We start from the raw sequence: 24,823 nt of genomic DNA, 5'->3' as shown, positions 1-24,823 counted from the left end.
GGGCAGGTCTCCCGAGCTACTGGGTGCTAGGGCTCATCCGGTCATCAGTGGTGGACCGGCTGGGAGTCGTGCCTTAAGGTCAGGTGACCCAGTTAAAGGGGCATGTGGTCATGCTACCCCCTCAGACTTGCTGTATGTGATGGGGTCGAGGGCAATATCTTGCAATGTAGACCTGGTAGCTCAGGAGGATCTTGGTGGTGGTGGTACTTTGTGATTAATTTGTTTATTGATGCTTAATATATGCAATGTTATGTTATGTTGGGTTTTTTAATTATTATTATTGATCAATAAATAGAGCTGCGACTATTTTTCCATATCTGAGTGTGTGTTGAATTTTGGAAGAGCATTGGGTTTGGGGGTGGGGTGGTTAAGGGTGGCAACCGGGATTATCCAGATCCCGCTGTTAAATCAGTTATTAAATTTAAGTAACATTTTTTGCCTATATGTTCACTTATAGGGAATATCCTATAAAGAGAGTAGTATTATTAGACTTTGGAGAGCAAACACATCATCAAGAAGCTTATTGCATTAATTTATTGTAGATCTTTGAGATGTATTTTTTGAGGAGAAATTGTTTTGATGGGTGTGGATGCAAAATGCAAAGGTCTCTTACCTCCTTCATACCATATATTCTCGTACAAATACCACATGTTTGCATTTTGTATAAAGCTTTTAATTGTATAAATCATGTTCTAAAGAACGAAAAGGGCTTTTATAAACATGTACAATTGCATATGTGTGAAAAATTATGGGTACAGAAAACATGGATTCTGTTAAGGTTGCCAAATTTGGGTGTGGATCTCAGATCTGCATGCATACTAATTAGTGAATGAGCCATTAACAATTACTGATATTAATTGGCACTATATGATGTTTGCGTAGGCATTTCTGGGGGTGTAGTTTGGGCCAGAATCAGTCCATGGGTATCCAGTGCCCTTGGTGAGCTTTAAGTCATGTGCCTCCCTCTAACCCCAAGGACAGCTTAAGTCCTTATTCCACCCCACCCCACCCTTAAGTTTAGCATCTCTCTGCCCTTCAACAATCCAGCATATTCCATCTCCCTGGTATAGCCTTTGATGCACATGTCTACATCAAGTGCTGTCTTGCCTCACCCTGACACAGGATTTCCTTTCAGAGGGGGTGGGGCAAGGCATGATAGTACATGAGTGCAGGTCTGTGCTTCAAGGGCCTGTGCCAGTGCGGAATCTACTTTTCCCCTTTGCCTCAGGAAGCGGGAAGACAGCGGCTGGAGAGAAAGAGGGGAGATGAGATGAAATGCAGTACTTCTGTTGCACTGCCCCCCCCTCCCCCACCACCACACTGCTGCTGCCCTAGATGGATGCTTAATCTGCCTAGTGGCAGGGCTGACCCTGGTTTGGGCAAAGCAACAGAGAATTTGCAATTTGTGTATTTTATAAAATGCACAAGTATGATATGAACATCTCAGAAATAAATTGTTGGGATAAAAAAGAAGAAACCTAGGAAAATTATTAAAAAGGTGTGGCAGACACAGGGGACATATGAGGCCAACTTAAGAGCAGATGTAAATTTGTGCATTATGTGTGGTGCCAGATGTGGAACCCAATTTAAAAATACACAGATGCTGAACTTGTCTTTATTAATAGGCTAAAAATAGCTGTGCTTTTGAACTTTTCACCTAGGCATCCTTTTATAAAACTAGGCCTTTAAAGTGCCCCTTGCATAGATTAAGATTTCTTCCAATTGTGTTCTTTAGCATCTTTATTTTTTCTGTGTTCTTTGTATGTTATTCTGGTAGATGAAAGCCAGTGATGAGGAAGATGATGACGATTTTGTAGAGGTTCCAGAGAAGGAAGGCTTTGAGCCACACATTCCAGACCACCTGCGTAAGGAGTATGGTGAGTTGGCTCAGCTGTAAGAAGCCTGATCCCTTCACATTACTGCCTAAGTATAGTAAATAAACAACCATTATGAAGTAATAAAGTGATCAGTGGCATGGGTAATCTCTCTGACTGCTGCTGGGAAGTCATTACATAGATAGAGGAGCAACCATTTGCTCTAGATAAACACATACTTTGTAGGAGAAGAAACAACCGAGACCAGAAGCTTATTTCAATCAGGTATATTAGACTACCACTCAAAGCCAGACCCTGTACCAGGGAAAAAGGTGAATAGTAATTTTCTCAGGAAAAGAAAAATAGAGCATTGTAAACAGCTGCAGCTAGTAATATGACATATTTTGTACAGTTTACTATATACCTGTAGTAATATTTCTACAAATAGGATCTTAAATACAGTAATATAACAGTTAACTTTCCTCTTGTATGTGATGTCTCATCCTAGTATAAGGTGAAGAATCCTAGGATAAATCTGATATGATGTCCTTCAAATTGGCACTCCATTTGCTTGTTGCGAGTCTAGCATTTATCTTTAAAAAGTATGTGCCAATACTTCCATGCTTTTTTCAGAAATAATTTTACTCATGTGCTTAGAGCAGTGGTCTCAAACTCGCGGTCCGCCAGGTACTATTTTGAGTGCCTCAGTGTGTTTATCATAATCACAAAAGTAAAATAAAACAGTTTCTTGATCATATGTCTCTTTAGCTATAAATTACGATATTATTATTAAGACTTAGCCAAAAGGAAAGATTTATAAACTATAAAGAGTTTTACCTCATGCAAAATTGTAATTTCTTTAATAAGACATTAACTATTTTTTCTGAGACCCTTCCAAGTACCTACAAATCCAAAATGTGGCCCTGCAAAGGGTTTGAGTTTGAGACCACTGGCTTAGAGGCACTTCAAAGGAGGACCATTAAAATGGGCACAGACTGCTCTCCACATAAATACTGAGGGAATTAAAAATGAACTTCCTATAAACAAGAAAGTAAAGAGGAGATAAGACACATCAAATATATTCAACAGGTTTTAGAAAGCACTCAAAGGTAGCTTTTTTCATACGTTCAAGAACAAGGGGTCGTATGAAACTGAAGGGTGGGAAAGCAAAATGAAGATCCTTAAGGAAACAGATTTTGTGAAATGAACCATTACACCAGAGATGACAGAAAAATTGCTGACCAGTGTAAAGAACCTTTTCATTGCCTTTGTCCCAAGACAGCCATTGACTACATGGTGCTAAAATACACTGTGCTTGTAGATGGCATGTGAGGGAAGGCAAATTGTGTTCATAACACCATGAAAGTCTCTTACTTCTTACAGAGCGGGCATGGCAGGTTTAGATGAGAACTAGATCTCAGTGGACTCTTATTTTATCTGTGCTTGAAGAGCATTTTGGGCAATAAAAGAATTACTTTGGTGGTTGCTGTATTAAGTTTTATGGAACATATTTATTTTAAGAGACGTTTTTATTGTAATATATAATAATTTTTAATTGTCATTTCCTGTAATGCATTGCATTAAGTAAATTACAACAAAAATATGTAAAAACTGGTAACGATCATTGGCCTTTATTAGCTCTAGTTACCAATAATTTGCAGCTAAACGCCTGAGTTATGACTTTATTCCATAAAGTATGTGCACAAATTGTCTAGCGCATAACTGCACAGGGGGCATTCATGCAGGAGGGATCATGGGCATTTTGACTATTCCAGTGTGCACTTTATAGAATACTATTAGCAATGCATGCAAGGTAGTGTATTAGGCAAGTGTGTTTATACTTGTCATAGATATGGCTTAAGTGGTCAACCTAAATGTTGGCGATTAAATGGTGCATATACTAGCATTATATAATGGCAATTACATATTTAATTGCATTTATAGAATTTGCGCTTAGCATACTTAAGTTTGGCACCTAACGTTAGGCAACCTTTCTTGAATTGACCTTAATAACAGAATGATGATGGTGATGACAAAACTACTAAGACCTGTGGCAAAACAGCAGGCAGGTACAGATAAGCAGATTCAATGAGCAGGAGTGGTTCTTTTCTGTGGATATGTTCTGTTTTTACTGTTGAGCTATAGCAAGCAGTCCAGAAAAGATCTATACCAAAATAGTCCGAGGTCTATACTGAAACCTCTCTGTACATATGCCGGAGAGGGGGGGGGGAGGGGAATATCAAAACATTCAGATACCTGAAAGGTATTAGTAATACAGAACAAGGATCTATAACAAGAAACATTTTTCATGGAAAAGTTAATGGATGCTGGAATGTCCACACAGAAAAGCTGATGGAAACTAAAATGTTTAATTTTAAGGATGCATAGGATAATCTCAGAAGTTCCATAGTTGCAAAGAAGTGACATGATAATAGAAGCATGAACTGAAGTATTTTTCATGTGTTAAAATACCCTATGCAAACAATTGTTTATGGAGTGTTGGGGCTGCCAGATTAAATAATATGAAACCTTGGTCTTATCAGAAATTTAGAAGACTATACAGCTGGAGGTCTGTCTGGCAGGCTACAAGTATAGTATTAACTAGAAATCCTAATGGAATGGTGGTGCTTTTGTAACAAGGTCTGAAAAACTATGAAATGGACCAAGGAGGCCAGATGTTTGGACAATAACAATGCTATTATATGTAACTAGGGAAGAGAGGTGATGGATGAAGAAGTGGAAGATTTTGAGATAAAAATTGCCCTGCTTGAGGGAAAAATCTTATAAAACATTGTTTGAAGAAAAATATTTCTACTATAGTTTGGAAAGGATTTGATTTGGGGGGGGTCACATGATGCACGCTGCCTGGTAAGATGTTCTTCATTTGGCTATTAATCTTTGTTTTCCCTGTTAATTCTGCTTGATTCATGGACATTTTGCATCCGAGGGGCACATGACTGCGAGAGGCATCCCGAGGCATCTTTTCTGCAGAATGGAGAGATGGAAATGCTTGCTAAAACCCTAAAGTCCACTCTAGAAAAGGGAAAACTTTCTATCACCAAGATGGCAGAGGACCCTCTTCCAGAACTTGCAACCATGAGCGCCTTGTAACAGGAGGTGTCCCGCATGGTATCCATGGCATTGGAAGATTGGCTAAATAAACTGCAATCCGCAGTGGAGGGCATTAATGATAAACTTGACTCGCAGAAGTAGAGCACAGAATATCAGAGTGGGAAGACGATGCATATCACGTGCGCACTCTGATTGGCCTTCTTCAGAAACAGGTTTTCCACCTTACAGAATGGCTGGAAGATCAAGAAAACTGAGAGTGGGGGGATTACCGTAAACAGTGAAGGACAATGATTTATACCGGTTCTTCCTATCCTGGCTTCCTGAGCAACTGGGCTTATCAGGTGAGTCCGCCGGTTTTATCTGTGAATGCACTCATCACATTGGCCCGCAAGGAGAGGGAGATACACACAGCAGATCTGTTATTGCCTAATGTTTGAATTGGAGGAATAAAGAGTGGATCTTGCACGCCTATCGGAAAATGGAAGCGCTGGAATATGAGGGACGCCATATACTCCTATTTAATTATTATTCCAGCGCAACAGCTCTTCTATGGCGAGAGATGGCTCCAATATGTGCATCTCTTCATAAGAAAGGAATTTGGTTTGCGCTTGTAAATCCTGCTAACCTTCAGGTTTGGAAAGATGTTTCTCAACTGTAGCCACGATGCTGCGCAAAAATTTTTGGATGATGCCAATGCAACACCCACTAAACTTCCCACCCCAAGAAGGACTAATGGGGGCCTTGCACTCTGTGGGACAGCTTTAACTCAGCTTCTGCACTCTCAAATCCTGATCACTGGTTTGCTGGTCTGCACAGATCCTTGCATGGTATGGTTCGAGGGCCTTATTGACACTGTGTCAACAATAGGCTTTATAGCCTATGCAGATGATATTCAGATCATCCATCCTATTGATCCTTCTAATAACAACGAACTAGATGACATAAATCGTAAGTTAGATAGAATAAACAGCTGGTTAAGAGAAAATATGCTATTCCTAAGCATCACTAAAACAATTTTTTTTTTTAAAATTGCAAGTTATGTGCTAATGTTACTATCAGCCTGCAGTACCTACAGAAAATTAATGTAGGAGCACATAGGTCCAGATTCTATAAACAGCATCTAGTGGTGCCACTCAGCACAGTTGTCAATCAACTTCTAGGCATCGTTTCTAGAATCCTTCCTAGCAGTACCTAGGTGTCTTGAAGATAGGTGCCGATAATTTACTAGCGCCTAACTCTGAAACCTAGTGATATTTAAATCAACCATGCCTATTCTCCACCCCTAACCATACCTACTTTTCAGATAGGTGTCGTTAGGCATCAGAGGGTGCCTCAACTTACTGTAAGTGTTGCTAGGCGCCAAACTCTTAATTGTTAATTTTATTTTATTTTGATTGGCGCAGCCAATTACCACACCAATTTAAAAAGTTGCACATGGATTCCAAAGTTAGATATCGCTTGCCAGCTTTGATTAGGGTGCCAAGCGACACCTAATATGTGTCCTTTACAGAATCTGGCCCTTAGTGCCTCCTGTTTAACACTAAGTGCTCCTGAGTTAACTCTGTTAGCCAATTAGTGCTTGCTAATCATAATATTCTGGCTAGTTAATGCTACAAAGAAAGAAGTGGAAATGTCCTAAAAAACTGGTAGACTCAATTTATTTCATCACTGAGTTAGGTGGGGAAGGGTCATTGCGGTGGGCAGACTAGAAGGGCCATGGCCCTTATCTGCCGTCTATTTCTAAGTTTCTATGTTTCTATGTAATGTCCATTTTATTCATCCAAACTCAATCCCTCCTTCCTGCTTGCCCCACTCCAAAGCCAAACCAACCCCAGCCCCCATTCCTCTCAGCTGGATCCGACCTCTTCCCAGTTCCCAATTTCCCCACCTACCAGCTCCCTTCCGATATATTTTAAAAGCTTTGGGCGGTCAGTGGTGCAACAAAGCCAACCTTTCACTGTCTACTGCCTGCCCCAGAAGTGTTATTTCTGCAGCCTAGCAGAACGCTGCAGAAAGAACATTTCCGGGGCAGGCAGACAACGGGAGGCAGGATCAACGAAGCCAGCTTCCTGCCATCTGCCTGCCCCAGAAGTGTTCTTTCTTCAGCGTTCTGCCTACTGTGACTGGATGCAGCCAAGCTGGGCTCAGCAAGTGGTCTTACCCAATGCATACAAAACCTCAGCCGAGCGGTTACTTGAGGTCCTATTGGTAGCTTGGTACTGGAATAATAAAAAGAACAGGTCCAATGACAGAGGTGCAGTTTCCTGATATACTCCTATTGATAAAAAATCAAAACAAACTTTCAAACAGGCTTCTTCAGTTTTGTATCACCTGGTATATTATTGTACCATTTAAAAAACACAAACAGTTGTCAGTTCCAAACCCACTAACTCAAAAGAGAACAAAAAACTTGTCCCAACTGTAAAGTTTTCTTCAAACAAAAATCTCAGCCTTCTCTTAATCTAGTACACAGTCTAAATTTTATCCCAGCTCTCTTTAACAGGAAAGGACTAGCTTATTTCCATTCCTTCTGTATTTGGCAACTCTGTTTCTTCTATCTCCATATTATAAGCAAGGTCCTCATCAGCCCAAACACACTCACTGTTCTCTGTGGCTTCTATCTCACCAACCTCTGCCTGGGCTGGTAGCCAGGAGGTAGACTGTGGCTTCCTGATTCTCTGGGCTGGCAATCTGTGGCTTGCGTCCTGCTGACTGGCTCTGGCCTGCTGGGTCGGGAGCAGGTGTATACTCTGAGGCTGGCTCTCCAACTGCTTCTGGAGCTGGCTCCCCTGCTTTGAGAGAACTACTCCCTTTTCTTTCACTGCAGGAAGTTGATTAGTCCTCCCTGCAGGTGTGTTAGGGTAACCTGCTCTTGGAGCCCTTCTCACCTGGCCTAAACCAATTTGAGCCTGATTGGGAGTGGCTTGTATTCCAGCCCTGCCCTTTCCTTTCCCTGGCCCTATGCCTGATGGGAGATGTAGTCTTTCCACTTGTTTTCTTATAACTGGCTTAGGTAAAGCTAAACCAGATCTGCCTGCTTTAGGCAGGGCTTTAGGAGGTTTCATTGCTAGAAGGCTTGGCTTATACGTATTCCTAGGAGCTGCTTTAGGACTCTGCTTAGCAGATTTAAGAATACTTTCAAGGAATTTAACCCCATTTCCCTTATCTAGCAAGGCTTCCTCACTAGGCATGGGGGCAGCCCTGTGACACTAAGCAGAACACTGCAGAAAGAACACTTCTGGGGCAGACAGCGGGAGGCTGGCTTCGTTGCACCTCCGGCTGTCCGAAGATTTTAAAATACAGTGACGGGGAGCTGGTAGGTGAAGGATGAGCGGGAGAAATTTTGGATATGGTGGTGGAGAGGGAACAGAGGGGACATATTGAAGGGGGGATGCAAGGTGGAGGTATATTGGACATAGTGATGGAGGGAGAGAGGTGTCATGGTGCTGGAGAGGGATGATAGAAGGTGAAGTGGGCATAGGGCTGGTGAGCAGTGGTGGAAAATGCTGCACATGCTCTAGGAGATGAGACAGGGAGAAATGTTGGATGTGGCAGTAGAGGGGGTGGAAGAGATTCCTGGATCTCTCAAGACAGATGGACGGTGAGAGAGAGAGAGACATGTTGTCAATAGGGGTGGATGAGAGAGGAAGAAAAGTTGGACTTATGGAGGGACAGAGAGAGATGTTGGCTGGGGAAGGGGATGAGATCAAGAGTAGAGAATTGCACGGGAACAGAAATCCCGGCCATCCCTACCCGTCCCAGTCAGAATCTCCTCCATCCCCGTCTGTCCCCACAAGAATCCCCTCCGTCCCCGCCTGTCCTTGTGAGGAATCTTTTCCGACCCCACCCATCGAGGAATCTCCTTTGTCCTCGCCCATCCCCGCATAAAAGTTACCTGTCCCCATAAAAAGCAACAATTACTTCTGACAGTATTGAAAGTCTTAGTTTATTTAAACAAACAATAAAATACAATATAAACAAATAACAGTGAATAGAAATAAGAGATGCATACATCACCAGAAACAATTAGAATAGACATTAGGTCATGTGATGTAAGGTCGACCATTTCTTGTTAAAAGAAATAAGAGTTGGATATTTTGGCAATATAAAGCTCCTATCTGTAGAGTAAACAAATCTGGTTCCACCATCTGGCATAGGTAACTTGTGAGAGGTCCTTCCAAGATCCACAAATGGTTTTTAATGCAGCAATGAATAAAGAATCAAACAATACAGCACTTTTTCAGGTTGCATAAGAAAAATGTGCCAAAACTGAACTGGAAACTCCAAAACAAACTCAGCAAGTTCTTCATTTTGTACTAAACACAATTGGTGGCATAACCATGAGATGGGGGCTGGGCCTCCCACTTTGAGCTTAGCCCCCCTCAAAATGAGCATCTCCCTTGCTGTAGCTGGTAGAACATTTTGTTTTTCCATCATCTTGGTCCCAGTTTCTGCTTTTGTCTATCTTCTACTAATTCTCTTTCCAGGCCTCTGGCCCCGGTTCTATCCCTGTGGAAGTCCCATGAGCCTGGGGGGGATCCCTGTAGGAGTCCCGTGAGCCTGGGGGGGGATCCCTGTGGGAGTCCCGTGAGCCTGGGGGGGTTCCCTGCGGGAGTCCTGTAGACCTGGGGGGATCTCTGCGGGAGTCCCGTAAATCCTGTTCCTGTGCAGACCTCTAGTCCAAAGGAGATGAAGCATGCAGGAGGCAGAAAGAAATATTGGATATACAGTCAGAAGGAAGTGTAACCAGAGACTCATGAAATCACCAGACAACAAAGGTAAGAAAAATGATTTTATTTTCAATTTAGTGACCGAAATGTTTCCATTTTGAGAATTTATATCTGCTGTCTATATTTTGCACTATATTTGTCTTATTTTTCTTTAGTTGTTACTGAGGTGACATTACATATTTTAGTCACCTGCCTTGACCTCTTTGTCAAAAACCCCCAAATATAAATGATAGTTAACATTTTGTCTTCATACAGTGTGCTTTGTGTTTTTCTAATTTTGTGGTTACCATTATGTATTAAGATTAAATTGTGTGTACATGAAAAATGGATGGAAGAAATTGCATTACAATTAGTACTATTATTATTATGGGGGTGGGGGTCTGGGGCAGAGCTTGGGTGGGGGTACTCGATTGATATTTGTTAGACCAGGGGTAGGGAACTCCATTCCTTGAGAGCTGTATTCCAGTCGGGTTTTCAGGATTTCCCCAATGAATATGCATGAGATCTATTTGCATGCACTGATTTCAATGCATATTCATTGGGGAAATCCTGAAAACCCAACTGGAATATGGCTCTCGAGGACCGAAGTTCCCTACCCCGTGTTAGACTTAGGAGGTACTAGGCTTGAAGAAGTTGAAACACTGTTAAAGCATATGGAAACAGGAAAAATAAAAGATCTCCTTAGTAACATTGCATGCTACATAAGAAGAGGAATGGCTCTGTACAGGATTTGGATCTTGCAGCTGCCATCTTTGTTGATTTTGCCACTGTGCTGTAGAAGAAAATAAAGTAATAGATATTTAAAGTGAAGATATACTGTAAATCAGGTCTTTTTTCTTAAAACATGCTGAAGATGTCATTTCAGCAAAGTTAAAATAGTTTGAAATTTTAATTTAAAGATTTTATGGTGTTTACAGACTTTTTAAAAATACTTTAATCATCTTGAGATCTGTTAATAATACATCGTTTGATGTAGCACACCATGGCATTAAAACTACAAAGTCCAGCTAATAAGATTAAAGAAAATTCTTTAACATTGAATGAAATTACCATAATTATCCTATCAGTCCAGTTAGTAAAATCTTAGGAGTATATCTTGACTGAAACTTAGCGTTCGATGCTGAACTTGATACTTTAGTAAAGAAAAGTTTTTTTCACACTATGGAAGCTTCGCACGATTAAATCTTATTTTGACATTTCGCCTTTTAGATTGATTGTGCAGTACTTGGTTCTGAGTATTTTAGACCAGTGGTTCCCAACCCTGTCCTGGAAGACCGCCAGGCCAATCAGGTTTTCAGGCTAGCCCTAATGAATATGCATGAGAGAGATTTGCATATAATGGAAGTGAGAGGCATGCATATTCATTAGGGCTAGCCTGAAAACCCGATTGGCCTGGTGGTCCTCCAGGACAGGATTGGGAACCACTGCTTTAGACTATTGTAACATCATTTATCTAGTTTCTTATAAAAAAATCATTAGGAGGATGCAAATCATCCAAAATACAGCTGTGCATCTAATTTTTCAATCTAAAAAAATCAGACCATGCAACACCATACTATAGAAAGTTGCATTGTCTTCGGGTAGAGGCAAGAATAATTTTTAAATTGGCCTGTATTTGTCATATAACATTATATAATCTTATACCAAGTTACCTTTTAGATAATTTTGAACTAGTAGAAAACAGATGTTCTTCATGAAACACAACCTTATTTTTTTTCCCTCTCAATAAAAGGTTGTGTATACAAAAGATTTCTTAATAGAACCCTGTCCTTTCAGGCAGGACTTTTGAACAAAAATTTAGTGGTTTGATCTAAAATTTTTCTTCTTACCAGGCCTTTAGAAGATCATTAACTTATCTATTTGAAAAATATGTATAATCTAGATAAGTTAATAATTTCTTAATGTTATATTTTATATATAATGTACTGTTTTGTGATGTAAATTTGCTGAGGTTTTTACAGTTCTTACCTCTTATTGTAAACAGCACTGAACCATGAAGTATTGCGGTTTATAAATAAATTTGTTGTTGTTGTTATTACTATACAAAAACAACACCAAAGAAAATAAAAGCACATCTCTAAAAATGTTTTTTAAAAATGATGTACAAAATGTATCGTGATTATTTTATTTAAATATGTATCTATTTCAAAGTTGTTGTTTTTGAAGCAGCTCTGATGACATAAATTAGGCCAAAAATATGTGGAATTATTTTGTATTGACCAAATGTGGCAAAAATACAGGAAACTGAATTATGGTTTTAATAAAGTGCATAATACTCAAGGTATGGAGTTGTTTGAAAAACTAGTGGATTAATTTGAGTCATGATCTGTAAAATGAAATGTAAATTTGTTAAAAGAATTTAGGTGATTAGTTAAGTGATGTGTGAAGATATAATCCATTAGTGGTGTCATGCCAAATTAACACTACCAGACTTTTAATGACCTCCCATTAGTATAATCCTTATTTACACTTGCACCTGATGCCCACAGAGGAGCAAGAAGCTCTCTCTCTCTCCACCAGTACTCTAGAATAATTCTCAATGAGTTATGTGATAAAGAAATATGCAGAGTATATTGATACCAACAACAAAAAGGACCTTATTTTGGTACTACTCTTTATCCAGTGATCTACTTTGTCCTTTTTTAGACTCTTACATTTGTTGTATTAAAAGTTAAGCTTGATTTACTATTGAAAGTCATCACTGCAGCTCAGTGCATTTATTTTTCCTTTTTTGGTAGTGAACACATGTTTTCTCAGTAATCCCTTTCCCTCTGGTGAATAAGCATCGCAAGTTATTCTTCATCTGCTTTACTGGATTTGAAAACAACAGATTCCTATATATCAGTGGTCTCAAACATGCGGCCCGGGGGCCACATGCGGCCCGCCAGGTACTATTTTGAGGCCCTCAGTATGTTTATCATAATCACAAAAGTAAAATAAAACAGTTTCTAGATAATATGGCTCTTTAGCTATTAAATGACAATATTATTATTATTAAGACTTAGCCAAAAGGAAAGATTTATAAATTATAAAGAGTTTTACCTCATGCAAAATTGTCATTTCTTTAATAAGACATTAACTATTTTTTCTGAGGCCCTCCACGTACCTACAAATCCAAAATGTGGCCCTGCAAAGAGTTTGAGTTTGAGACCACTGCTATATATAGTGGCTCTTATCTAGCAGGAAGCATCTAATTTGCAACAGGTGTACTTGGTCCAAATATGGTTTTCTATTGTGTTTATAGTGTGTTTCATATATACTATATAACAACTCAGAAATCCAAACCAATAATATTGTGCGAGTCCCTTTATCAGATGAGAAAATATTGCAATCCAATCATCACAATTCCTCTGAAGATATTTCAGTTATATAGAGCCATCAGAAGCGGCACTCCAGGTACACAAGATACCAAACTTATGGAGCTAAACGCCGCTACTCTTCTTCATCGACTCCTGAATTAATGCATGGAATCTTATTGTGAACAAATGATCTTTACGTATTAAATATTTGACTAACTTATATGATAAATTCTTATCAGACTTATATGTCAAGTCCTGGTAAAGCCTTTAATTTATGACAACAGGTAGAAAACACCAATGCCAACATGCAAAATGCTGCTACAGGGCACGGTAATACTATAACAAAGAGGGTTCAAGCTTACTCTTAGCCAATCAATTTATTCCATGTCCTTTATGACGTGGTGTGGGCGGAATATCCCCTTTAGATTACATACACTGAGGACAGCGTTGGTACTCGCCATGCTTAAAAGTTCATTGATTTAAGTAAGTACCAACGCTGTCCTCAGTGTGTGTAATCTAAAGGGGATATTCCTCCCACACCACGTCATAAAGGACATGGAATAAATTGATTGGCTAAGAGTAAGCTTGAACCCTCTTTGTTATAGTATTATCATGCCCTGAAGCAGTATTTTGCATACGAAACATGCATGTCGGCATTGGTGTTTTCTACCTGTTGTCATAAGTTAAAGGCTTTACCAGGACTTGACAGATAAGTCTGATAAGAATTTATCATATAAGTTAGTCAAATATTTAATACGTAAAGATCATTAGTTAACAATAATATTCCATGCATTAATTCATGAGCTGATGAAGAATTGTAGTGGCATTTAGCTCCATAAGTTTGGTATCTTGTGTACCTGGAGTGCCGCTTCTAATGGCGCTATATAATTGAAATATCTTCAGTGGAATTGTGATGACTGGATTGCAATATTATTTCCTCTGATAACGGGACTTACACAATATTATTGGTTTGGATTTCTGAGTTATACTGAACACAAAAAAAATTTTCAGCTGGTATATATCATATATACTATAAGCATCCTTAAAAGTTTTAAAATAAAAAGTTTGCAAGGAAAGATTTTAGAAGGGTTGTAAAAAACAAAAACTAGCAGACGCTCATGGGGTTATGAATAGGCTGCAGTCCTAAGATGTACAAAGTGTATCATAAGAAGTCACTTATCACATTGAACCAGCTAAGTGTCTTAGAATTATGAGTATTTGTTAATAACAGAAACTATTTTCAAGTAATGTAGAAATGCTATTAAGCCTATATGTTTCCAGATGTGTAAGGTGTACTTTCCTGTATTGTAAAATAAATAACTATGAGAGTAATTATATTCAGAATGTAATTAGGTCAGCTTTAAAAATAAGTAATACAAACAAGTAATTACATTTTGAGACCCAGTAGTTTTAGAAACACTGATTAAAGATGTTTCCTGTTTCAGAAACTTAATTGGCTGGTAAACTTTATCGCAGTGATAAATTTTACAATAATCACATTGCATTTAATTTTTGTTCTTTGTATCACTTGTATGTGTATTTATTTAAATAAAATCTAATACCATGTTGCTAATTTATAGTTCAATTAAACACATGCATTTTTGCATTCTAAGTTGTTGAACAGTTCAGCTCAGCCAATTCAAATATCATCCAGTTTGAATTACCCCCACCTTGATGAAAAAACTTAATTCTGTATACCAACAAAAGAAAAAACATTAATTTAACTCCTATAGGTTGGAGCTTGACTTTTTTAATATTTAAAGCCATCTGATACTGATATTCTCTAGTTCCTTGCCTAAGTTGGTAGTGCATTAGAAAATTTGCTGCTGCCATACAGTTACAAAATAAGAATTTTGAGGTGTTCCAGCAGAATTATCTCATGTAGATCTAACAGAGAGCACTTGATTGGTGGTTGATAATATGCTTTTACCGCCCTGCACTATTGATGCTATGCCTCTGACTCTTTCAAACACTAAGGCACAAAGTAGAATACACAGATGGGGTCATTTTATAAATAATTTTGGGCTTAATTCTATAAACTTGTAGGCACCTGTAGAATTGCGTCTGGCAGCACTTAAGCAAACTTAGTCATTGAATCCTTATACACAGTGCCATTTAGGCCAGAGTTTTCTTGGGCTAAATGAGTGTGCTTGAGTCAAACCATGCCCCAAATCCTCTTAGAATCTGCCCTTAACCATGCCTACTTGCTGGTTGACGTTTCAGTACAGACACCTAACTTGAAGTGTTAGGTTTCTACTGGTTAATTCATTTTTAATTGTTTTTTTTAGAGGAAATTTCAATTATCAATGCCATTTTAAGCCAATTAAAATTAAATTAGGCACCTAGATCAGCTATATATAGGTACCTAACTTTAGGTATCTTTTATAGAATCGGGGCCTTTCTGCATATAAAGTATGTTTTACATGCTGAAATTGTTATAAAATAGTGAGATATATATATATAGGTATATGTAAAAAGTAGGTGTACCAAATGAGAGCATATACTTTTATACAATCTGTGTTTAGGCATTTTTGAGATGAGGTTTGTGGGTCTTGGAATGATGAGGTGATGTATCGGTGTGTTCACATACTTTGCAAAATTGATATGGTTGCTTCTTCCATTAAAGGTTTGGGAGAAGAGCCAAACTTTCACCTGCCTTCCAAAGATGAGCGAGTCTTGTTTTAAATGAAGTCTTTGTAGGAGTTCATTCTAGAGTGTAGGAGCTATTCCAGAAAATGTTCATTGCCGGGTATCAACATTGCACGATTTCCTTTAGAGAGGGTGAGTTTAGGGATATTTCTTGGATGGACCTTATTGACCTTGGAGGGAGATCCTGTTGGGTGGTTGTTGGTTTTTTAAGTACTCTTGTTGTATCTTATTTAAAGGCCTTGAAGATCAGATATAGAGTTTTAAATTTAGCCCTCTATTGTACTGGTAGCCCATGAAATTTTTGCACAAATGGTATGATGTAATCTCATCACTTTAAACCTTCTGTCAGTTGTGCTGTGACATTCCAAATCAATTGGAGCTGGTGCAAATGTTTTGTAGTCACACCAGTGCAAAGTCTATTACCGTAATCCAGCCTTGATGTTATCATGGTGTGAACCCCTGTAACAAGACTTCTTAATAAATGGAGAGACTGCATAATTGTGAGAGATAAGAGAGGCAGCCCTTAAAGGTTACTTGAATTTGGAGGATCAGCATAAGTGTTGAATCTAGCTGACCTGTGATTTATGGTATTGTAGCTCCCAAAATCGATTTTGATATCAGCTGTGTGACTGACTATGTTAGGGACCTGCAGGAGCTTGGTCTTATTTGGATTCAAGAAAATTTGTTGTTGTTAGCCCATTTTTTAATTGTAGTTAAATAGGTAGTCAGTCTATTCAAGGCTGTAGCTAAGTCTGGTGTAATGGGTATGAGTAGCTGAACATTATCCATGTAGATGGATAACTGAATATCCATCAACTGAATTAACTTGTCTAGTAGTTTGAGGTAAATATTTTATAAGTAGGTGGCAATATCAATCCTTGTAGCACAGCTTATAGTAGCACCCATGGTGGCAATGAGGTGCTGCTAAATAGTTTGGGGGGTTGCCTATTTGATAGATATTATCTGAATCAGGCAAGTAATATAGTACAGAGTTCTCCCTAGCGTCTTTTAGCTGGGCGCTCTGCCCGGCTAATTTAGGTGAGTGCCCGGCTGTCTTCCTCAAATGACGTGCTTTCCCCTCAGCGTCCTCTGGATTCCCCCCTACTCAGTGTCTCACCTTTAAAACGCTTCTCCCTCAGCGTCTTCCTACCGGTCCTGCCGCACCCGCTCCATCACCTGCAAGCTGCCTCCCTGCTGCCCATGCCCCGCAACTCATGCATCACCTGCCCGCAATACCACTGCAGCCTGATCCTGGATAAGCAGAGGCTGCGTGGCTTTGCTACCGCTACCAGCAAATCAAGGCAGCGGCGCTCAAGTGCCAGCTGTGCAAGAAGATCCCCAAAGAGGCAACGGTGATGTGTGAGCAGTGCAATGTCTTCTACTGCGAACCCTGCCGCCTGCCTCGTGGGCCTCTGGCTAAGCACCATCTGGTGACCCCCGCTCAGGGCTAGGTGAGCTGCAGGCTGAGCCCCCGCAAGATCGCCACCTGCACGAACCACAAGCTGGAGACCCACAGCATGTACTGCGTGCAGTGCAAGATGCCCGTCTGCTACCAGTGTCTGGAGTTGGGTAAATATTCCAGGGGCCATGTGGAAGCTGCACAAGGTGAGTGCACGTAACTAGTGCTAGAGGGGTGTGGCAGCAACCAACACAATCCATGCATTGGCACTCCACACGGGCCACCTCTAGGGATGGCAGGATGGGCAAGCTGCAAGCATAGAGAGGCTAAATAAATAGCTTAGCCCACGCTGAAAGGATGATTGAGCTACCCTGTATTCATTCGGTTGATTTTGCAGGCACTGTGGGGGCAGAGAGCAGTGCTGCATGCTGCAAGCTCCCCTACTGATCAGCCTGTGCGGGTTGTGTGTTTTCACTACTTTTCCTTTCTCAGAGTGCATTGCCAAAATCCAGGCATCCTTTTCTGCAGTGCAAAGGATTTTCTGCAGAAAGGGGAATTATCAGAGGAGTTGTGGACGTGCTAGGCAGTTTGGCTACTGAGGGGAAAGGCAATACCTAAAATGTAAATAAGCTTAAACTAATCTGACCTTTCAGAAGGAAACAGGGTAACTGGAGGGACCTAGTTACTAAAAATTTTATCCCGTTTGGTGCTATGGCAACGGAAAAATATGAGTGCTTAGTAAATAGGGCTCTCATTTTAGATTTTTATTTTGCTGGCCTTTTCCTTCCAAATCTTTGCTGAAAGCCAGTTATATTCAGGTGCACTGTTAATCTCTGTGCAAGTGGACTTAGCAATCACGTTGTAATTAAGTCTGTATGCATTCTAGCTGGATATAAATCTAAATTACTCAAAATTGATGTTTGAAAGGGTTAAATTTAGGGAACTTAGTTTGCTAATTTAACTATCAATAGGATTAGGTTTACTTTAACACAATTTTACAGTGTTCAAGCAAAAATAACTTTCCTATCTAGAACCTAAAGTGCATCATCTGCTCTTTTCTGATTCATTTGTGCTGTGTATTCTGTTTTCTTTCTTCCTATGTTGTCATCCCAAATTGATATGAAATACTTAAGCAGGTAGTGGTGAGTGAGGGATGACTTTAGAAGGTTAACAATTGTGTAAGGTGGTTAGGAAATGCACTTTACTCTCCATTTCATAACTTTTAGAAACAGAGAATTTCAGAAGGGACATTTCAGAATAATGGACAGGTAGAATTTTGCAAATGAAAATAATATGCATTGAAAAACAAGTACTGTAGTATTATCTACATCTGATACAGGTAAATGGAACTTCATGTAATTGCTGTGAAGAATATACAACTGATCGTTTTTCATAAATAATTGCAGACTAAAATCATTATGATAACTTTGTGAGTCTGTTTCCTCTTGTATGCTTTTCAGCTTTGCTAGTGCTCCATGAACCTTCATTTGCAACTACGATGTGCTGCTGAAAAGTTTTCAGCCCAACCAAGAAGAGCAGTGTTCTCCCTAGCGTCTTTTAGCTGGGCACTTCCCCCTCAGCGTCCTCCGGATTCCGCCCTAGTCTCACTGTGTCATCTTTAAAGCTAATTATGGCAGCATGCAGAGTGAACCTAGCAGGCTGCTGTCGGCCTCCACAGCATATTCCTATTGTTGCGGTCTCGCCCCTGGGTTTTGGCCAGGTACCAGTGACCTGGATTGGCCACCATGGGAACGGGCTACTGGGCTTGATGGATCATTGGTCTGACCCAGTAAGGCTATTCTTATGTTCTTAACGTGCTGCGGAGACCAACGGCAGCCTACTAGGTTTGCTCTGCAGCTGCCGTAATTAGCTTTAAAGATTGGTCCTCGATAAGCGGCGGTCACAGTGTGGAAGACTACCTCTCTTGCTTGGTGTGGGACGCAGCTGAGGTAAGGCCCCGCCCATTGCGAGGGCCCCAGCGGGATTGGGATTGCCATAGGGACCCTGGATCTGGACACCGGGCGGGAGGGAGAGAGAAAGAAAAGGACCTCGAGGAGGGCTGGAAAGCAGACTTGAACTTAGTGGACTTAGGGAGGGGAAGACAGGGCAGATGCTGGACTAGAGGGGGTAGAGAGGGGAAACACCCTGAACCGAGGAGAGAGAGATGGCAGGCCCTGGAGAGGGGGAAGACAGAGTGAGTGACAGAAAGACCCGGATTAAAGGTGGGAGGACTCAAAATGTTAGAAGGAAGATAGAGCGGGAGAAACCTGAAACAAAGAAACAGAAGTGAGAGGAGGCAGATATTGGACTTAGGGGTATATAGAGAGAAGTGAGAGAGAGACTGCAGAGTGGTGGAAATATTCTGGACCAGGGAGGGAGGAAGGACGAGAGAGAGAGAGGGGCAGAGAAAGACCTGGAAGAAAGGAGAAAAAATGCTAGCGGGGGGGGGGGGGGAGGTGATGTAAGCAGAAGAAAGACAGTGAGCGATAGGCCTGAACCAAAGGGGAAAGACAGGAGGCAGATACTGGACTATGGTAGGTGCAGACAGAAGAGACAGAGGGAGAGAGACCCTGAGGAAGAACAGCAAGATCATATTAGAGGAGGGAGAGAGAGGGAGACATGTTGCCAATAGGGGTGGAGGAGAGAGGAAGAAAAGTTGGACTCATGGAAGAACAGAGAGAGATGGTGGGGGAAGGGAATACACAGTCAGAAGAAAGTCCTCCCAGAAACTAATTAATTCACCAGACAACAAAGGTAGGAAAAATGATTTTATTTTCAATTTAGTGATCGAAATGTCAGTTTTGAGAATTTATAATCTGCTGTCTATTTTTCTATAGTTGTTACTGAGGTGACATTGAATATTTTAAAGGCATCTGCCTTGACTTCTTTGAAAAATAAAACAAATATAAAGGATAATTAACATTTTCTCTGCGTACAGTGTGCTTTGTGGATTTTTTTTTTAATTTTGTAGTTACCATTATGAATTAATAAGATTATATTGTGTGTACATGAAAAATGGATGGAAGAAATTGCATTACAAGTACTATTATAATGGGGTGGGGGTCAAGGGCGGAGCTTGGGCTGGAGCACTTGGTTGGTATTTGTTAGACTTAGGGGGTACTTGGCTTGAAGATGTTGAGAAACACTGGTCTAGGTGACTATGGAGTTCGCTCAGTAAGGGCCCCTTTTACAAACCTATAGTAGCAATTCTCCCATGGCAAGTGCACAAAGTACATTCAGTTCCTATGGGCTTCAGTGCATTTGCTGTGGCAGAATTGCTATCACAGCTTTGTATAAGGAGCCCTAAGGCGGGAACTACTGTCTCTGTGCATTAAATTCAACATGAGTTTGAAGTTGGTTAAATACCACTCTCTCAAGTATGGTAGTTTTGAAAGAAATGGAAGGTTTGATACTGGCCAGTAGTTATTCGGAATAAGAGGATCTGCATAATTTTTTTCAAGGGTGGCTTAAATGCTACTGGAACACTGGGTCTAAACCTTAAAGGAAGTCATATTGAGCATTGGAAAATAATAAATAATTAATTAATTAATTAAAATAGTGCACATTTAATTTTCCCTGCCACCAAATTTCATATCTTACCAGTAAATTAACTGGTAACTCAGCCACCAGTAATTACTCTACAGTACTACCCAACTTGGCATGAGAAAGTTTGACATCACGGTCAAAAGAAACTGAACGATAATACAATTAATAATACGAGACTCAGACAAAAGCTGACCACCAAAGTGCTGCAGACTCATTAAGTTATCAAAGACTCAAAGGTTTGTAAATCATAGGCTCCTCTAGTCAATGGGGGAAGGCACAATTAAAAAAAAAACACCTCATAAACTAAATGCCCATTTAGAAAAACCTGCGCCACCGCCAGAGGCAGAGCAAAACAATGTTATAAAGTTTTCAATGCAATGCAAACAAAAACATAAATCACCACTCAAAGAGTGAAAAAAAACTCTTGACTTTAGCTCAAAAAATGTGGAAACACAGCAGCTCCTTCCTCTGGGATCCCAGCAAAGTGCACACTCCTTCGCTGTTCATAAAAGTCCAACCCGGAGCCAAAGCCAAATAGTCCTTTGTTATTTTATGCTTTCCTTCTCTGAACAAGAGCCTTGTTTCATTGGAACTTTTCTGCTTCAGAAGAAAAGGATGTTTTAAACAAACACTTAACTAACACGCAGGAGAACTTCTTGTACTATCTTAACAGGTGAAAAGGATGGATTACATACAAACAAGAACCAGATCAAATCATCCAGGAATTACAACAATATTTTAAGCTAGATAACACAATCATGTTAACAATCAATTTAAAAGTCATATTTCTGAAAAAAAAAAGTTTTCAAATGCTTTCTAACCAGAAAATAGGGACCACATGATCTTAAAAAGAAATGCAATTGATTCCATAACTCAACCATCTGACATTGAATTGACGAAGAGAGTTGTCTGATCGATTTAAGGTTCTCAATCATGGGAAATCTTGACAGAAAAAGATTTTGAGTCTTATATTTTGTGAACGGCTCTTGTAATAAAATCTCTAAATCCCACAAATAAAGATCTTAAAATAAATATCTTAAAATTAGTAACACAAAGCTTAAACTAATTTCTAGCAGCAATAGGGAGCCAGTGCAATTCAAAGTAACAAGGTTTAAGTGCATCATACTTAGCTAAGCCAAAAATTGGTCTGAAAGCAGCATTTTGAACTAATTTCTGAGGGTGAATCAATGATTTAGAGCAGGTTATTAGGACAAGGTTGCAATAGTCAAACCTTGATAATATTTGTGACTGTACTAAAGACCTCAGGTTTTAAAAACTTTCTAATAGTTCTTAATTTTTTCATTATAGAGAGAGAATTTTTAATAGTTGATTGTACATGCTCTTATGTTAATTTCTATGAAGATTATATAGTATGCTACAAGGACCTGTGGATACTAAGGTCCTTATTCTGTAATGACTGTCCTTATTCCATAATGACTGTCCTTATTCCATAAGGTACTTATTCCTTATGACTGTCCCATGAATATTTAGTTACCAGGGTCCGGATGTAAATTTTATGCATGGATATGAAAAGGGGGTGTGGTCATGGGAGAGGCATTAGCAGATTGGGGCATTCTTAGAATTTGCAAACAGTGTGTTAATTTGGAGAATCTGTGCCTAATTTAGAAGTGAAAATTTACATCAGTTTTCAGTTAGTGTAAATTCTCGTGTCCAAAATTGAGCTCAGATCTTGGTACCAAATACTATAATGGTGCCCAGCTCAGTGCCATTTATAGAATAGCACATAGTTCTAATTTTTATTGGCATCTAAATTTGGGCACCACTTATAGAATTGAGTCCATAGTCTCCAGGTCAAAACATAGTAACTGATGCAGGTTGTCACCAGAGATCTGTAGAGAAGTAATAGTCTAAGTGATAACTTCCCAAATGTTGTATTGGTTTTCATATATGCTTTGACACACTGACTGGCAACCACGAGGTCATCAGAGCTGATGTCCCTTAGGTCTCTTTCCTGGTTTTCTGTTTCTTTATCAATGAAAAGGTGCTAGGTTGTTGTGTTTAATCCAAGTGAATGCAAACTATATTCCATATTTTGCATTTATTTGGATTAGAGCATAATAACCATATCTTTCAACATATTTAAAATATTCCCATTTTAAAAAAAATTACTCATTTATTCCCTCAAGAGCATCTATGCTGTTGGCAAATAAAACACCTTCCTTTGTGACCCTTTCTCAGTGTCACTTACAAAGATATTGAAGAACACTGGATGAAGTATCAATTGTTGTGGCATTCAGCTGATCATGTCCCTTGACTAGAGAGCACCCCATTAACTACAGTTTCTCTCTTAGTTATTATCAGTTTTCCATGTTGACACATCTGAAATATTTTAATGAAATCTGGATGGACACCTGTCTAGGCAAAACTAACATCATGAAACCTAACATGTCAAAAATGAAGAAAATAATTTCAGTAGCGGCCTTGCTGTCCCCAATGATTCCAAATTTTTAATGAGAAGACTGATTAACAGACCTGCCAAGTTTCCCACATTCAGCGGGAGACTCCTACTTTGTCAAATCATCACCCAAATTCCTGCAAAAGAGGAAAATTCTTTTGCCATCTCTTGATGAGCAGCAGTGGCAGCTGTAGTCTTAAGTGCTATTGGCTCTGCCGGTTCCCTGCTCTCTGTAATGTCAACTTACTGTTCTAGGGCAAGGGACCAGTGGAGCTGACAGCACTTGACTGAAGACTACTATTGTACACCTGTTTCTTCTTGTTTTGCTGCTGCTACTGCTCATTGAGAGAATTAGTAGTGGCGGCAAGAAACTGGTGAAGGAAGATAGTGTAGAAAGAAGATTAAAGATAACAGATGGAAGGGGAGGAGAGAGAGGTGGGAAATGTTGAATGGAATGGAGGAGGAGACATGAGAGGAGATTCTGCATGGAAGAATGGTGTAGAGAGTAAATGAGTGGAAATGTGGGGAGTTAGAGGGGCCAAGCTGAATGGAAAAAGAAGTTGAGAGAGAAGATGGGTAGAGGGATGAGGAGAGAGGGGGAAGACACTGGACTGAAGAGGAGAGAGAAATAAGGGAGATGCTGGATGGAAGGGTAGGGAGATGGAGGGGAAGTGCTAGATGGAATGATGTGGAAAAGAATAAGAGAGACTGGATTGAAGGAACGAGAGAAAGGGGAGATGCTGTAAGGATGGGGAGATGAGATACTAGATGGAAATGTAGAGAGAGAAAGGGGAGATGGATGGAAATATGGGCATAAAGACAACTGAATGCAAAAGGGTAGAGAAGATGTTGGATAGGATGGGGAAAGAGAGAAACATTGGATGGAAGGGGAGGAAAGAGAGGTGGGTAGATGCTGGATAAAAGGATAGGGAGCAAAAGAGGGGAAGCACAAGATGGGGAGATGGTCGTTGGAGAGAGGGAGGCGTGATTCAAAGGTATAGGTGCTGAAAATATAGGCCTGGAAAATCCTGGCTTACATTTATGCCACCTACTTTTGCTGGAGGTGTGATTCTGTACACGGCGTTGTTGCATGATTGACATGAGATTGGTGATCACTTTTAAGGGGGCGGCCAACAACGGCGCCGGTTACAGAATCCGGGCCTTATTGTGCAACTCTATATCATACGCAATAAAAGCTAAGTGCTGATTGCATGTGTAATTCATAATGTTATAGTGTATATGCATGCATGTGTGCATATATGCATGTAAACACCAAAATTCCACCTAAGTGTTGTTCTGTAAATATGCACATAGTTTACAAAAGTGTATTTTACAGGTGAATGTACTTTCAAGCTAAGTCTAAGTAAGTGTGTAACTATGGTTCACATGAGCTCTTAGGCTGATTGAACTGCTTATATCCTAACTTAGATGAGTGTATTTTTGCTGTTTGGCTAACATTCTATGAAGGAAAGTAGATGCCTATATATTTTTTTATATAGAAAAGGCAATTACCAGGTGCCCAAATATAGAATTGCCCTTCTTATATTCAATATAAACTGCTCCCTCTCCCTTAGCTAATCTGGTGGAAGGACATGATTAATGTTAATTCCTTCTAAATCAGAAAACCAAGTTTTCTTCAGACAAAGTAAATCTAGATCATGTGTTTTAAATAAGTCAAAGAAAATATGCTATTTACTGCTGACAGAAAATGAGTTACCAAAGGGAGCGGTATTGTTTTGTACGTTAGTTATGGATCACTTCACATAGGGTAATTGAGCAATTACTTAAATATAAGCCTTGTCAAGTGTTTTCTTTTTTGTTGTTGTTAAATTTAAATGTAGTCAAATACCATCCAAAACCCCTCTAAACTTGAGTGTGCACAGCTCCTTTCCTGGAAG

General features: G+C 39.8%; 1 protein-coding gene across 8 annotated transcripts in view; it reads left to right on the top strand.

The window, feature by feature from the left end:
* UVSSA (UV stimulated scaffold protein A) overlaps positions 1 to 24,823 on the top strand; it is a 208,793-nt gene that overhangs the window by 116,223 nt on the left and 67,747 nt on the right. For all 8 annotated transcript variants that reach the window (XM_033951291.1, XM_033951234.1, XM_033951259.1 and 5 more), the window contains exon 8: positions 1,778 to 1,877. In XM_033951291.1, the coding sequence (XP_033807182.1) occupies positions 1,778 to 1,877 (100 nt within the window). The remainder of the gene's footprint in view (positions 1 to 1,777; positions 1,878 to 24,823) is intronic.

The sequence above is a fragment of the Geotrypetes seraphini genome, chromosome 1, assembly GCF_902459505.1.
Source record: "Geotrypetes seraphini chromosome 1, aGeoSer1.1, whole genome shotgun sequence".
NCBI classification, from domain to species: Eukaryota; Metazoa; Chordata; class Amphibia; order Gymnophiona; family Dermophiidae; genus Geotrypetes; species Geotrypetes seraphini.
The sequence above is the reverse complement of the archived record's forward strand: the minus strand, read 5'-3'. Positions and strand labels throughout refer to the sequence as shown.